Genomic DNA, 15,095 nt, shown 5'->3' with positions numbered 1-15,095 from the left:
TATTTCTAGCATGTTATTCAACTCGATTTTTTTTTTCTCTCCGCTGAGCTTTTCTGCAGCCAGCAGCCCTTTTTTATTTCGCACTCTTTGGTCCAGAGGGTGAGAAAGGCAGAGAAGAAAATAAAAGAACAGAGGCGAGCAAAAGAGAAAGAAGCCAACAGAGAGGAAGGGACAGAGAAAGAAAGAAAGAGTGCAGGGGACAGACGAGGCAGAATCAGACCACCGGTCCCTCGGCCTCCTCGGCTCGACCTGTTTGTGCCCCCGGGTCGCCTTTTTGCTCTAAATAACAAGAGATTCTCCACATTCCCTGACACCCCCCCCCACCCCTCCCCATCTGTAGTTGTCATCCACACCCAGGAGCCCGAGAACTGTCAAAACACCACACCCTGGAAAACCTTTGGGCCAGTGGCCCCCGGCCCTCAGCCCACTACTGGCTCCTCACACCTTACCCAGAATCCTTTGACACACAGGGGCCTCTCCCCCTCCTCAAGCTGCATATGCTCACCTATCCCATAGTTGGACAAAAACACAACAAAATCAGAGGGAATAAACAAGTCTAGAGCTGGGCATTATGTGAGAAGTTATTATCACTCTCTGTTCTTGCTCTTAGTCACAGTGCCAGATAATGCTCCAGTGCAGTCACCTGCTGTGTTAGTCTCTGTCACAGTGCCAGATAATGTTCCAGTGCAGTCACCTGCTGTGTTGTTTTCTGTGTTGCACTGCCAGATAGTGCTCCAGTTCAGTAACCTGTTGTGTTGTTCTCTGTGTTGCGGTATAGTGCTCCAGCGTAGGAACCTGTCTTGTTGTTCGCTTTGTTGCAGTGCCAAATAGTGCCCCAGTGAAGTAACCTGTCTTGTTGTTCTCTGTGTTGCAGCGCAAGATTGTGCTCCAGTGTAGTAACCTGTTGCCTTGTTCTCTGTGTTGCAGTGCCAGATAGTGCTCCAGTCAATGTGAGTGCGGCTCTAAATGGCACAGAGGTTCTGGTCCAGTGGGAGGAGCCTCCTGGGAGGATGAATGGAGACCTGCAGGGATACATGCTGGAGTACAGCACGCCGAATAAGGAGCAGGTCAGCCTGCATGGCACGCACGCACATAAACAGACACACAAACAGGCCCACCACACGGATTATGACTAATTGTGATAAATAATTTCTGCCCTTCTGTCTACAGGCTGTTGTGGACGCTGGATTGGACACAGAGCTGTCCATCAACCTGTCCGTCCCGCTGTCCAACGTGTCCTTCCGGGTGTGTGCGTACACAGGGGCCGGTCCAGGGCCCTGGACCCCAATGCACACCCTGACCCTGGTCACTCCCGGTGAGAGACGCCATTATGATAAACAAAGTTAAGGAGTAAAGGTGTCAAAATCGAATGCAAAGTGAAACAGATATTTTTTAGGTGTGTGAGCGAAAAATTTTTTAAAAATAAATTTAAAAATAATTTAAAAATATATATATTTATATTATAATGAATGCTAATAATATAATTAATAAAATGCATCATTTAATATATAAATATATGTAATACTTTATAACAAAAATAAAAATATATTAAATATAAATATAGAAATTATATGATGTGATTACATGATATCCATACGAACTCTTACACATACATGTGTAAGAGTTCTACCAGCTGCATTTCAAGGGATCTGTGAAGTTTTTGATCCACATACACAACAAGTTTTGGGTGAAAACAACCTCAGTACGTTTAGATAAACAGGGATCTACTGCGCCATTTACCGACCTTCCTTTTGTGAATCGATGTGATTGTATAGATCGATTGGAGGAATGTTTTCCCTGGGAACTGAAGTTCAGGCATTGGCCGCTTTCCCACGTGGAATATGTAACTTTGCTGGATAAAAAAATATCCATCAAAGGCAGAAGGTAGTCATTCCCACATTCGCCTCCTTTATGGAAAAGCTCCGTGTGGAGTCTGTTCCCACATGGATGACTGTTACGGAAACATCACGTAACGCTCACGCACTAGATGTGTCTAATATCAGGCGAGACAAGGCAACAGAATCAGTTTTTCGACCAGCGCTTCGCTCCCCATCTCCCCGCCCGGCGGACAGAGGCCCCCCGACCCCGGACACGATAACACTTAAACCCCATGTTATTGAGTCGGTGTGATCATTTTAAACCTGTCCTCCACCCTCTGCCTGCGGAGAAGGAACCTTCTCCACCCGTTCTACTTCTCCCTGTCCGCTCGCTCCCTCCGGCTCCAGCTCCGCCCCTGACTGTTAAACACACGCCGAGGCTCCGAGTGGCATTTCTAATTCCAAAAGTAATAAAATGTAAGAATATTAAGACCTGTCTCCGTAGGGACTGGCCGCGTTTCGGTTTCTCGTCTTCGCAGCCGAGCGCCGCGGATGGGAATCGGAATCGCCGTTTTTCCCGAACTTTATATATATATTTTTTTCTTCGCGAAAACGAATACATTTTTTAATAACTGTGCGAAATATATTTTCGCAAACAGCCGCTATTCGCGCTTCATTCAGATTGCCCTCCACCCTTACTTTACGGCAATGCTGCCGCTTCCAGTCCCGCGCGCTTCCGTTCACAGCCGTACTCTCAATTTGCCTGAAATTATAAGGTACCACTTGGAGAGCGCGGAGGGTTACGGGACGGCTTTTGCGGAACATGGAGACCGGATCGCTTTCCAAACGGAACCTCGCCGGCGGATTATGGCTTTCAGTGCAAGTGGGAAAAAAGGGGGCTTTTGACTGACACTTCTTCCTTTTTTCTGTGTTTTCCTCAGAAATGGAGGAGCTCAAGTCCAGAGGTGAGTAATCACTGGTTCTGTAAATCAGCTTCCCATAAACACAGCGTCAGTGACAGACGCGTCAAAACAAACATTTACAACCGACTCGCAGAGCTCCTCACAAGCGACGCGGGACAAACAATGGACGGCGAGGCGGAGTAAACAACATCGCCCCCGCGCTGAAAAGACGGCGACAGGGGGCGAGAGGGGAGGACGCGTCTGCGAAGGGTTTCGAGACGAACGGGATTCAGCTGAATCATGAGCGCGGGGCATTAACAGTGTTTTTGGGAAGTGAGGTCATCCAATCTTCTAGGTTTAGAGTCTCTTTCTCTCTGTTCCTCAACAAGACCCTGGTCTCCGAGAAAAAGGGAAGGAAGAAGAAAAAAGGGAACAGAGTAGGAGAAGAGTGTGTGTGCGTGTGTGTGTGTGTTTGCGTGTGTGTGTGCATGTGTGTGGAGGTGGGGGTTTAGGGGTTTGGGGGTAAATGGGAAAATGCGGCATAAATATTTATAACTTGCGCCAACAGTGTAGCATCTCAGTTTGCTTAGTCTAATAAAGCCGGACAGACAATTCAAATAACAAGGATGAAAGATAAAGAGAGAGAGAGAGAGAGAGAGGGGTGGGGGGGGGGGGGGAGTGGGGGGATGTGAATGGGAAGACACGTTAGAAACAGTGGGTTGCTAGAACTTTGGGGCCTGGGGTGAGAGAGCGAATGAAAACTTGTCTGATGAGGGATGTTTTCAACCGGGAGACGTTTTGTAAGAGATCCGGAGCGACAGGGTCGCTTAGGGCAGACCGGGGTCCACGGCCCCCTAGGGGTCCATGATGGAATCGCAGGGAGACCAAGGAAAATATATTTCTAAACATAATTTTTTTTTCTCCATGTTTTACATTTGGCCCGTAGTCAGCCACGGGGCCCTCGTTATTACAGGTGTGTGTCAGTTATTATGTATAAGGACAGCGCATGGTAATACGGGGGGCTAATGGGAACACATGGAACTTTACCAAAACTCAGGCGAGAGAAAAGCACAGAGCTAGACGCCTGACTGGGTTTAATGTAACACGTGGGTACCAGATACCCACAGCCCTCCTTCTATCCACGACTGTGTTATATATATATACGTAATATAACCTCCTGAGGGACGGCGCACGGCAATAAAGACAAAACAACATCTCCATTGTTTCCACCAGAATATTGCATTACCTGTCATCACTCTGGCTCCAGGAGACACTGTTTCTATTCCACAAGCTGCACATGACTTCACACTCATCTCTATACTCATCTCCATCTCTCTCTCTCTCTCTCTCTCTATCTCTCTCTCTCTCTCACTCTCTCTCTCTCTCTCACCCTCTCGTCGCCCGTGGACTTTATAAGTGTCCCTTTTGTTCTGTCCATGTGTCGCCCACACGGCCATCACGGCCCACTATTTTCTATCCCTCCTGCTTTTTTTTCCATCATATTCCCCATTAAAACAGTTTTTTTTTTTCTCGTTTTTTTTTTTGGAGCATTGACGCTTGCTCAGTCTCATTTCATTTCCTCCGGTGAACGTAGGGGGGTTGTGAGAAAAAACAAAACAACCTTTTAGGACTGGAACCGTGATGCAGGGCTGTACAAATCCACTTAACCTCTCTCTCTCTCTCTCTCTCTCTCTCCCTCCCTCCCTCCCACACCCTTTCCGCTCAGGTCTGTCGTCGCCCCCGGCCTTTTCCTGGCACTGGTGGTACGTGGTCATGGCCATCGCGGGCGCCGTGTCCATGGCCGTGCTCGTGGCCCTGTACGTGGCCAAAATGCGCAGCAAGGAGACTCGATTTGGGTGCGTCAGCTTCTCGTAGGAGACAGTGACTCAGAGAGGCTGCAGCCAGAATCCCCGAAAACACACACGCCGCTTGATTTTCACTCAAACCTCTTTCATTCTCCTTGTTTGATTCAGCTCTGTGAGGGCTAAGAGCGGTCTCGACAGATGAATAGTTGTTATTTATCTCTAATTTAATTATCGCTGGAGGGAAATTTGGAGGGAAAATTGCAGTGTCACAGCAGCAAAAGAAAATGACACTATGCAATAAACCCAAGAAATTCAAATTCAAAGAAAAACAAAGAAACTAAGAAAATGTTGCAACATACCATACATACTATATAATAAAATTTAAATATTTTTTTTCTAATACACAATAAGCCATAAAAAATAACCTAATGATAAACAATGAAAAAGCCGCCGTGCAGCAGTGGGACAACCTGTCCCTCCAGCTGTTCCCGGGAGAGGAGTGTCCGTCCCAGTGCAGTGTCTGACTTTGTGTTTATGTGCGCTTTTGGGTTTGTGTGTTTTCACGCTCTCCACGTGTCTTGGGTTTTTCCAGAGAGGCCTTCGAGCCCATGATGGAGAGCGGGGAGCTGGTGGTGAGGTACCGCGCCCGCCGCACCTACAGCCGCAGGACGACGGAGGCCACACGTGAGTCGCCCCCCGCCCCCCGTTACGTTCCGCCCTGATCTTCTCCATGCGAGCGGCGGTTCCACAGGGGTAGAACCAGGTTTTCCCAGCGCCGGCTGCTACGACAGGTTGGCTGCACCCCCCTCCCCCCCACCCCCACCCCCCGACGAGCCTCAACCTGCATACATCCCCGGGGACTCATGAGGGATATGAGAAGCTATTACAGTGTCAAAACGGAGCCTCGCAGAGGAAGGAACCGACAGCTGAGTCAGAACGGCAGCACTGTCGTCCCCGAGGTGGTTCTGGTTAAATGGCGTGAGCGCTTAATCCATATTTCCCGCCTGCAGCTGCGAAAACAGCGGTCCCCGTGAAGCCGGATCAGCTGGTGCCTCCCGTAGCGTGTCAGCAAACCCACCGCCCCCCCCCCCCCCCCCCCCCCCCCCTCCCCCAGCCCGCCACCAAAAGCTGCAAATCACCGCAAATCGGTCCAGCAGGAAAACGCGCCGCGCTGTTTTTGGTGCTTTGGAAAACAGCACGGCCGTTTGTTTGTTCCTCAACGCACGTTTACAGTGGACGAGCGGGTCCAGTGAGTTGGTGATGAGGAAAGATCTGACAGTGAATAAACCTCCACCCTTATCAAAACCAAACGCCTTCCAGTGCCCCCTGTGCCACAGAAGATGAATGACAGAGGAGCAGCACGGCGTCCCGGACTCTCTCCGAGACCAGGAAACGGAGGGAACGCGGAGGAATGCCGCTGGAAGCCATGAAAAAACACCGGTGGGATCCCTCCGGCGCGCCGGCTCGTGTTTCACGCGCTCAAGCCCCGACATCGCTCCTGCCGGAATACCTCCGCTCGCAGGTCTCGACTTGCCCCGGCGACAGAAGGCCACCGAGAGAAACGCAGGAGAAACGGAGCGAGAGGAAAGGAGAGGACCCGAGAGAGAGAGAGAGAGAGAGAGAGAGAGAGAGAGAGAAAGAGAGAGAAGGAGAAAATCCCTCGTAAGACGACAGCATCACACCGGGGAGGGTGGGGACGGTGGGTTTCGGCCCCCCGGGTCCCGCTGTCACGCCGACGTGCAGATTGACCGTCCGGCAGCTGGAGGAGGAATCTTGCGGACGTCACATCCTGGAGCAGAGGAGAAAACAAGCGTTGCGTGTTCTCTCACCGCGCAGGCGCGAGGCCCAGGGAGCGCCAGCTGGCCGCCGGGAAGCCCGCTGACAAAACACCACTGACCTCATTTCCCACGGGGGCCCCCGCAGCGGACCCCGGACCGGTCCCACCGGCCACGATCGGATCGGTCACACGTGCTTGTACATGAATAACGAGCACTCGTACCGGACCAGATCCCAGACCCACGCGGCGCGGTGCGTCGCGGGGCGGGCGGATCGGCCGTCATCGGACTGTGTCGCCGTGGAAACGATGTCTTTACACGCAGCTCCATCTTGTTTTGAGTCTTAAAGGACCACGTCGGGCTTCAAATTGAGTTTTAGCCCCCTCACCGAGCGGCACACACGTTCTGTATTGTACCCAATCACCATTTTCCTGATGATAGAGCAGAGTTTTTAGAGTTTTGTCTCCATGTTATACATGTGTTGGGGTTTTGGAAAATTTGAGCAATATGGTGAGAAACCTCCCTTAAAATGGTCCCCTGGTCCAACCGCTGTGCAGTGCCAGAAAGAAGAGTTACAGTGAACGGACTAAAACTCTTTTTTCTTTTGATAGAAATACAAAAACGATACACCCACTACAGTATGGCACAGGACAGTACTTCATGTTTCCAATGAAATTTTTTTTTTAATTATAATTCTATTTACTCAGGCATCCTTTTTTTGGCTTCTTCTTGGTTTTTCCTCTGAATGAATTCTTGCACAAGCAACAGTGAGTTACAGTGTAGTTTAATTATCCCATTGGCAGAAAATATTTACTCGGTATTATACAGTACACCGACACCTTTAACATCTTAAGATTTAAACCAAATACTTAAAAAAAAAAAACTTTTTTAAGTAAGTAAAATACTAAGAGCAGCCCCTTGTCCCGCAGTGAACAGCCTGGGCATCAGCGACGAGCTGAAGCAGAACCTGCAGGATGTGATGGTGGACAGACATAAACTAACCCTGGGAAAGACGCTGGGAGAGGGTGAGTTTCATTCGTTGTGTTAATGTGTGTGGGCTGGGTCCTGAGCAAACAGCCCATAATGCGAGGAGACGCACAAGGTCGCTAGGTATTTATCAGCAGAGATAAGGGCGTTGGGAACAGAGTCGGACCTTGTTCTCGTCTCGAGTGCCTCTCCGCCCCTCTCCGTCCCCGAGGAGAAGATTGTTGGAACAAAGTGAAATAAAATCAAAACTATTAAATTAAAATTGAAACAGTGTAAATGAATGAATGAACGTATGACTCATTATTTTCCTACACTGAAGTCACAGATCAAGTAAATGACAGCTCTGAATGTGTGTGTGTGTGTGTGTGTGTGTGTGTGTGTGTGTGTGTGTGTGTGTGTGTGTGTGTGTGTGTGTGTGTGTGTGTGTGTGTGTGTGTGTGTGTGTGCGTGCGTGCGTGCGTGCGTGCGTGTGTGTGTGCCTGTGTGTGTGTTTTCAGGGGAGTTTGGTTCGGTGATGGAGGGACTGCTCACTCATGAGGAGTCGGTTCTCAAAGTCGCCGTCAAAACCATGAAAAGTAAGTGGGCGGTAATATGAGCAGGGCGTGAGCGTGTTTTCTTCGGCGGAGAATTAAACTCGAGAAATGGAACCTCAGACCCTGACACATTCGGCCTTTTCCCAACTCTTACGTCGACGAGAAATTGCATCGTTAGCACCGCACTCTCCCAAAAGACGACAGAGGGAATAGATCGATGAATGAATCATGTCTACTGTAATAACTGAGCGTAAGCCAAGAGTGTCGGTCAACAGCGATCTGATCTGATCTGATCTGATCTGATCCGATCCGATCTGATCTGATCTCTTCACTATCCACCTGCACAGGAAATGGGACCTTAATAACGCTTTGTTTTTAATGCCTCCTGCTTCTTTTTAACCAGCTTCTCTCTGAGCGCTGAAGCTCCGAACGAAACTCGTTTCACAAAGTAACATCAAAAACACAATTTGGAAATTTCAGCAGCTTCGTTTTAGAAAGGCTGGGGTGATAATGAGTGTTTTTCACTCATGCCGTGCATTTGTACATATATATATATATATACGTATATATAAAAAAAAAAAGTCAAACAAATATTAGTTATTCTTCTTGTCGGGTTGATTTTCAGACCGCCGCGTTCTCATTTCTCATTTCTCATTTCAGTCGCCATCTGCACCCGATCTGAGATGGAGGACTTCCTGCGCGAGGCCGCCTGCATGAAGGAGTTCGACCACCCAAACGTCATGAGGCTGCTAGGTGAGAAGAATAAAAAACAAAAATAAAACAACCACAACCAGGATTACACACAACTTGATTGAAGTCCCTCCGAGCCCGATTTGATCCAGTTAAGGACTCCTGATTATGTTGCGTAATGCCGCGGGGGGATTTCGGTGGGGTTTAGTGGCGACCTACGGCGGGAGACCTACGGCGCGGCCGGTTTGGGGCCGCGAATGGCGTTTCAGGAGCGTGTTCCCTGTGTGTTCCAGGCGTGTGTCTGCAGACGGTGGAGAGCGAGGGCTACCCGTCGCCCGTCGTCATCCTGCCCTACATGAAGCACGGGGACCTGCACAGCTTCCTGCTCTACTCGCGGCTCGGAGACAGTCCCGTGGTCAGTCCCGATGACCCCGAAAAACACACACACACACACACACCTCACATATACGGTACTGTAATACCCAGTTCCTCTATCCGCGCAGATTGGCCACACCGGGCTTCAGATCTTTAGACTAATTTCAATATGAGCCGATATCAGCCACATAACTCATTTCCTCACGTTATTATTTCATTTATTTAATAAAAAAAAAAGTTATCAAACACCCACATCACCATATCAGACTTCCTATTAAATATCACTCTTTCACACCCGGGTGGAGGAACACTCAAGAACCGACCGATGTGTCTGAATTAAAGCCATTCGAGCTAAAGCTCCTCTTCTCTCTTATATTACACTAAGTATTGTAAACTATTCAGTGTGACAAATACGGAATAATAGAGGGGACCAGGAAGGCAAATACTTTTCGATGGCACTGTATTTACAGAGACACACACACACACACACACACACACTCATTAGAGGCACAGTGAAACACAATATTTTGCTGTTATTTATTCCCCTTTTTTCCGAGCTTCAAATCAGTGTCATGAATATGAATGTTCTGTAGTATCTTTGTCTGGAAGGTTTCCCGCGGTATCTGACGGGGGAAGTAAGAACCAAAGGTTATCGTCAGCTGAAATGACAGCGCGTCCCCCGCCCTGTTTTGGCAGCGCAGTGGCGTTGAGTTAATGAAAACGGAGCCGGCTTATCGCCATTCGCCGTCTTCCCGCTCTGATTAGTAAAGGATGACGTGCCATTTTGGAAGCGCGAGGCGCCGCACGCCACGACGCCCCCGAAGAAGAAGAGAAACGGCCGTTTAATCAGAACGAGGTCCCCACAAAAAGCACCAGGGACCTGGGACTCGCCCCAACCCCCCCTTCCTCTTCCCTCCGCCCTCCTCCACCGTATCAGATATTACTGCATCGTTATATCCGGACGGTGCCTCTTCGGGAGGACTGTCTAATCACTCGACATCGCGTCCGTTCTAATTGCATCATCGCGCTGAAACCCTCCCGAAGCTTCCCGGATCCTCTGGGAAAACGCCAAACATCATGTTCTCTCGCCGGCAGAGACAGACTCAAGTATTGAACGGCCGCTTGGTAGAATGCATGAGGAAATCACATCTCCACTAAACCTTTTCCGAAACCCGTCGACATACCACCGGCGCGTTTGAGCCGCTTCCCACGCCCCTGTCGCAAAATATAGAACTTCAGCTTGGCCTCGCCTTGCTCTTTCCTATACAAACCCACTGATATTGGTCGACCGCCTGGATGAAGGCGCTGGAAGACGCGGAGCCGAGCGGCCCCTGGTGGTCAGTTAGGGAATGACACCCCACCGCTCTGCTTTTTCTGCAGTATCTTCCGTCCCAAATGCTGGTGAAGTTCATGACCGACATCGCCCGGGGAATGGAGTACCTCAGCAACAAGAACTTCATCCACCGGGACCTCGCCGCTCGCAACTGCATGTGAGTTCAACCGCCCCCCCCCCCGCGCACACCCGCTTCCCATGTCCCCGGCGCTCTCACTTCCTGCATTCGTGTTCCGCTTTGGACTTTTTTTTCACCCTTGTTGTTTTGCTCTAACTGTTGACGACGGCAGAACGTTTGAGTCTTCGTTTCGTTTCTGTCGCAGGCTGAATGAGAACATGAATGTGTGCGTGGCGGATTTCGGCCTCTCCAAGAAGATCTACAACGGCGACTACTACCGTCAGGGGCGCATCTCCAAGATGCCCGTCAAGTGGATCGCCATCGAGAGCCTGGCCGACCGCGTCTACACCACAAAGAGCGATGTGGTCAGTTTTACTGGACCTGTTTCTAGATTTCTGTGGCTCTGCGGCCCTGTGGGCCCCAAGAGTAAAAACGTTTGATACTGACTTCAAGGAAAACTATATTTTATAACCAAAACCTTTATTTTTCTCTCATTGGGAGTCGATCAGAGTATAAGAATCTTTTAAATTGATGTAATTTTGAGAGAGAGGCTTCAGCCACCAGTCAATGGGGCAATCAAGACCATGTTCTTTGGCGATTGCCCCACCAACATTTATGTGATCAATCAGCTAATAACATGAATATCCCTGTTGGATGTTTGAGTCGTGGGCGGGACCAGGAGCAATCCAAACTCACTCTCTCCCTCGCCTCCTCTTTCTCTCTCCTAACCTCTCTCCCGCCTCCTTCCCTCGCCCAGTGGTCGTTCGGGGTCACCATGTGGGAGATCGCCACGCGGGGCCAGACGCCGTACCCGGGCGTGGAGAACAGTGAGATCTACGACTACCTGCGACAGGGAAACCGCCTCAAGCAGCCTCCAGACTGTCTGGACAGCATGTAGGTGTCCCACACCGCTCTGCGATGGAAACACACTCGATCGTAACATGCTTTTTGTTAAATTCCCCATTTTCAAAGAGATTGAGATAGTTCTAAATTAAACAAATTTAAATGAAAAGTATTAGGTCACTAAAATACAGTATGTGGCTCACAACAGAAAACTACTTGAGATGGTATTGCTTGTGTATTTCTTGCTATATATTCATAGTACAGGAGGTGTATTTTTTTCCATTGTTGCCTACAGCCCACAGATTACTTTGGATATATCATATTTGTTCATATGATGTGTTTTCTGCTCCTTCCAGCTACGCCCTGATGTTCTCCTGCTGGCTGCTGAGCCCCAAGGACCGTCCCATGTTCGAGGCCCTGCGCTGCGAGCTGGAAAAGGCCCTCGACGAGCTCCCGGACCCCCAGGACCCTGACGAGATCCTCTACGTCAACATGGACGAGTCCTCGTCCGAGATGGGGGCCGTCGGGGGTCGCGACCCCGCGGGAGGCGTGGCGCCCCTGGGCCTGAAGGGCCTGGACTCAGTGACCACCGTAGAGGTCCACCACCCAAACCGCTACGTGCTCTGCCCCCAGCACGAGCCCAACCGGGGGCTCTCCGACTCCCTGGAGAGCCTGGACATGCCGGTGTCCTCTTCCACCGCCACGCTCCCCCTCCAGCCCTCCTGCCACTCCACGCCCATCCCCACGCCCGTCCCCACACCCACGCTGGAAGTGCTGGAGGACAGGGAGGGCGGAGGCTCAAGGAAAGTGCCGTGGCAGTGACTGTGTCACGGCCGCCTCCGTCAGAGGCATCGGAGACTGAGCAGGACCGGGGTGTGCCGTCCTTTTCTACCCCGATCAGAGAACTCCACCTCTCTGGACTGTTCGCTCAGTCGAACGTTTTGCACAAATACACACACAAGCACACATACACACTCACATGCTCCCGTGAGTGTGTAGGTAGGCATTCCAAGGAATTCAATGAGGGGGATCGTATTCCTTCTCATCTAAAACGAGCACATATGCAGAGAATAAAACGTAACGAGTTATGGCTGTAGCAGTGTGCATTGTGACCGTCGTGCTATTTGATAGTATGAAAAAAAGATAAACTGTCTCCTACACACAGTACCGCACAATCAAAATATCAAACCCAGTCGATGTTGCATTGATATACACCACCTCAACGCATTGACCCACATGACCTGCGCTCTGTGGTAAAGCTAAGTGATGAACATTTACACAAAACCAGCTCAGACACTGCCTTCCGTGTTGGCCAGGCTTCACAAAGACTGGTCAACGATCTCAGGAGCTTCAAGTTCAATGCCAGCGAAACAGCCTTCCCCTCCCTGCAGTCTGTACTTCCCCGGAGTTTGGAGGGAGTTTTGTGAGGGGTTTTCAGTCCAAAAAGTTCTTGGGACTCCCTGAGGGGAACTAGGAACTGGGGAGGTCCCCCCTCCCCCGAGAACTAGATACCTTCAAGGGCTTTTTTCTCTGGTTGCCTTCGCACCGACGGTAGGAACTCTGAAGTGACGTCAGCCAATGGGGTTTCAGCACGACTTCCGCGTTGCGTGTTGTATTTACTCGGTAACTTTCACTCATTTCACCTTACGTCCGGGCCAGTCACCGTGCACTTACGTCACTGAAGGTTCCTCTTGTGCCGGTCAGTCCCCGCCCTGGAGTAGCGGCTGAAAAAAAAAAAAAATCCCTCAAAACGCCCTTCTGAGAACTACTATCGTTCTTAGTTCCTGCAGCGTGGACACACAAAAAGAAGGGAGGCTTCCTCCAAAAGTTGCGGCGCGAAAACGCCTACGGAGAGAAAGGAAGAGGGAGCGGTTCCTAATTCAAGAACGTTCTCTGAGGCGTCGCCTTCTTTTGTGTTTGCACACTGCCATACTGTGTGCTTCCAGCAGGAAAAGCCTGGGAGCATCCTGTCCAGAGGCTGTGTTTGTCGCTGTTAGTGTGTTTTTTGCTCATTGATACACATTTCAGCTTGTCAACAGGTTCCAGTTTACACTCGTGGTCCAGATTTTTATTTTGCGGTCGGATCTTCCCCCCTCTTTGCGTCTTGTCACAACTTGTTTTCTGACCTGAGCCAATAGGGGAGTCTGACCTTTCACTTTGGGGGAGGGGACAAAATCCGTTCATTTCCTTTGACTCCCGGCTTCATATCCCAGCCTGGGTCAACATCAAAATGTGACGTGAGAAAAAATGCTATTCATTCAACATTTTGACACATAAAATATCTTCACGCTGATATGATGACCATTAATTAGGTCAATGCATCGACCTCTAGGGAATCGACGGAGGAACCCTCTGTCACAGACCATCATCAAATAACGATGATATCTGTTCCTCCAGAAGAGAGACAACTCTGCATCTACTCTACAGGGAATTGATGTGGGGAACCGTGATTTTAATTAATATCTTACTTTAATTTCATCAGTGTCCTAATGATCAAAACACCAATCACATTCCCAGATTGGGTACTTAGGGGACAGACCTTCCCCTGAAATGCTTTCAAGCGCAGTGGGCTTATCGACTCAAAGTATTATGAATCATTTTGCATCATTTTGCATTTTTCGGTTGTTATTGTTGCTGTTGTTTTGATTCGTACACCCCTCTTTGCACTAATGTAAACATGAGTTTATACTTTGTTTGTTTGTTTGTTACTATTTTCTTTTTCATGTGTTTTACGCTTTTTTTTTTTTTTTGTCTGTTGTGACATTCTGGTTCATCGGTAGAACCGTGTCTCGTGGCTGTAAATTGAATTTGTATCCAAAAAACAGCCTACGTGCCGTCACAGTCTGTAGGCCTGTGACGGCGTTACCGGGGCGTCAAGTTTCCATTACTGAACAAATGGGAAAAGCGGCAGACGTGACTCATATCTGTCTTCTAACGTCCTGCGGCCTCAGTGACCTTCAGTTAAAACAGAGATATTTTAGTTTCTGGAGGGTCCAGCTCAGTAAATAGAGCTTCTGTTACCAGCGGAAAAGAGAAATAGACAGAAGTCAGTCACCGACGGCAACGAAAAAAAACAAAAACCAAACCAAGCAAGAAACTCTGCTGGCTTCACCCGCCGCGTCTTGGCACCGTGCATGCACTTATTTTTACAAAACCTATATTTGCTTCTGTTGCTGCATTTTTCATAGGGATGGGCTCGACCGTAATCGACCGTATCGACGTGTGTTTCCAGTTTATTCGAGCACACATTTTGGGGAGGTTTCAACATTTGCTAGAGCCAGGTTCTGTGCCACAGAACTGAGTGTTTACTGTAGATTCATGGTACTTAAATAACAGGAAAAAAGCATGTTATACAAAACCCACAAAAGGTTATGATGAAAATCTTCTGTATTATTTAAAGGTACTGTATGCTTTGTAATGAAATTTAGTGAATATTAGTCCTTGTTGTACATGAAATCAAGGTAGAGAACGAGGGGCTGGTCTCATTTGGTCCAAATAAATTTTTTTTACAGTTTTTGGTGTTGACACATAACCCCGTGAGAATCGAGTTGTGAGTATAAAATACTTTGGTCTTGATTAAAAAAAGCAATGAATGTCCCAAAACAAACAGTGAATAAGGGTACAGCACGTACAAAACTCTTCTTTCTCGACCACGCTCCAATTTGGCCTTTATTTTTATATATCGAATTACAATTTGTAACAAATTTAAAAAGTGCCTTTTAGCGAGCCAGTATTTTGTATTTCGGTAGATGTATGTATGGTTTATTACACTCCTAGTTGTGCATACAGTATGCAGAGCTAGGAGGGACGCCACTGCCATGATTTGTAAACAGATTTTGTTTTTATACCTACAGTATTTTGTATACAAAATAAAAGTCTTCATTCCTAAGCTCAATGTGTACGTACTTTACCGACCT

General features: G+C 48.8%; 1 protein-coding gene across 1 annotated transcript in view; it reads left to right on the top strand.

Annotated features, from left to right (window-relative positions):
- axl (AXL receptor tyrosine kinase) overlaps window positions 1-15,067 on the top strand; it is a 34,825-nt gene extending 19,758 nt beyond the window's left edge. The window contains exons 8-20 of the mRNA XM_080006891.1: window positions 928-1,067; window positions 1,171-1,315; window positions 2,759-2,782; window positions 4,446-4,575; window positions 5,117-5,208; window positions 7,229-7,324; window positions 7,784-7,861; window positions 8,480-8,572; window positions 8,803-8,924; window positions 10,265-10,374; window positions 10,541-10,700; window positions 11,093-11,229; window positions 11,535-15,067. Coding sequence (XP_079863017.1) covers window positions 928-1,067; window positions 1,171-1,315; window positions 2,759-2,782; window positions 4,446-4,575; window positions 5,117-5,208; window positions 7,229-7,324; window positions 7,784-7,861; window positions 8,480-8,572; window positions 8,803-8,924; window positions 10,265-10,374; window positions 10,541-10,700; window positions 11,093-11,229; window positions 11,535-12,000 — 1,793 coding nt within the window. The 3' untranslated portion in view covers window positions 12,001-15,067. The remainder of the gene's footprint in view (window positions 1-927; window positions 1,068-1,170; window positions 1,316-2,758; window positions 2,783-4,445; window positions 4,576-5,116; window positions 5,209-7,228; window positions 7,325-7,783; window positions 7,862-8,479; window positions 8,573-8,802; window positions 8,925-10,264; window positions 10,375-10,540; window positions 10,701-11,092; window positions 11,230-11,534) is intronic.
- Window positions 15,068-15,095: the final 28 nt, after the last annotated feature.

This window comes from Zeus faber, assembly GCF_960531495.2.
Source record: "Zeus faber genome assembly, chromosome: 9".
Classification (NCBI taxonomy): domain Eukaryota; kingdom Metazoa; phylum Chordata; class Actinopteri; order Zeiformes; family Zeidae; genus Zeus; species Zeus faber.
Note: the sequence above shows the minus strand (reverse complement) of the source record. Positions and strands in the feature narration are given on the sequence as shown.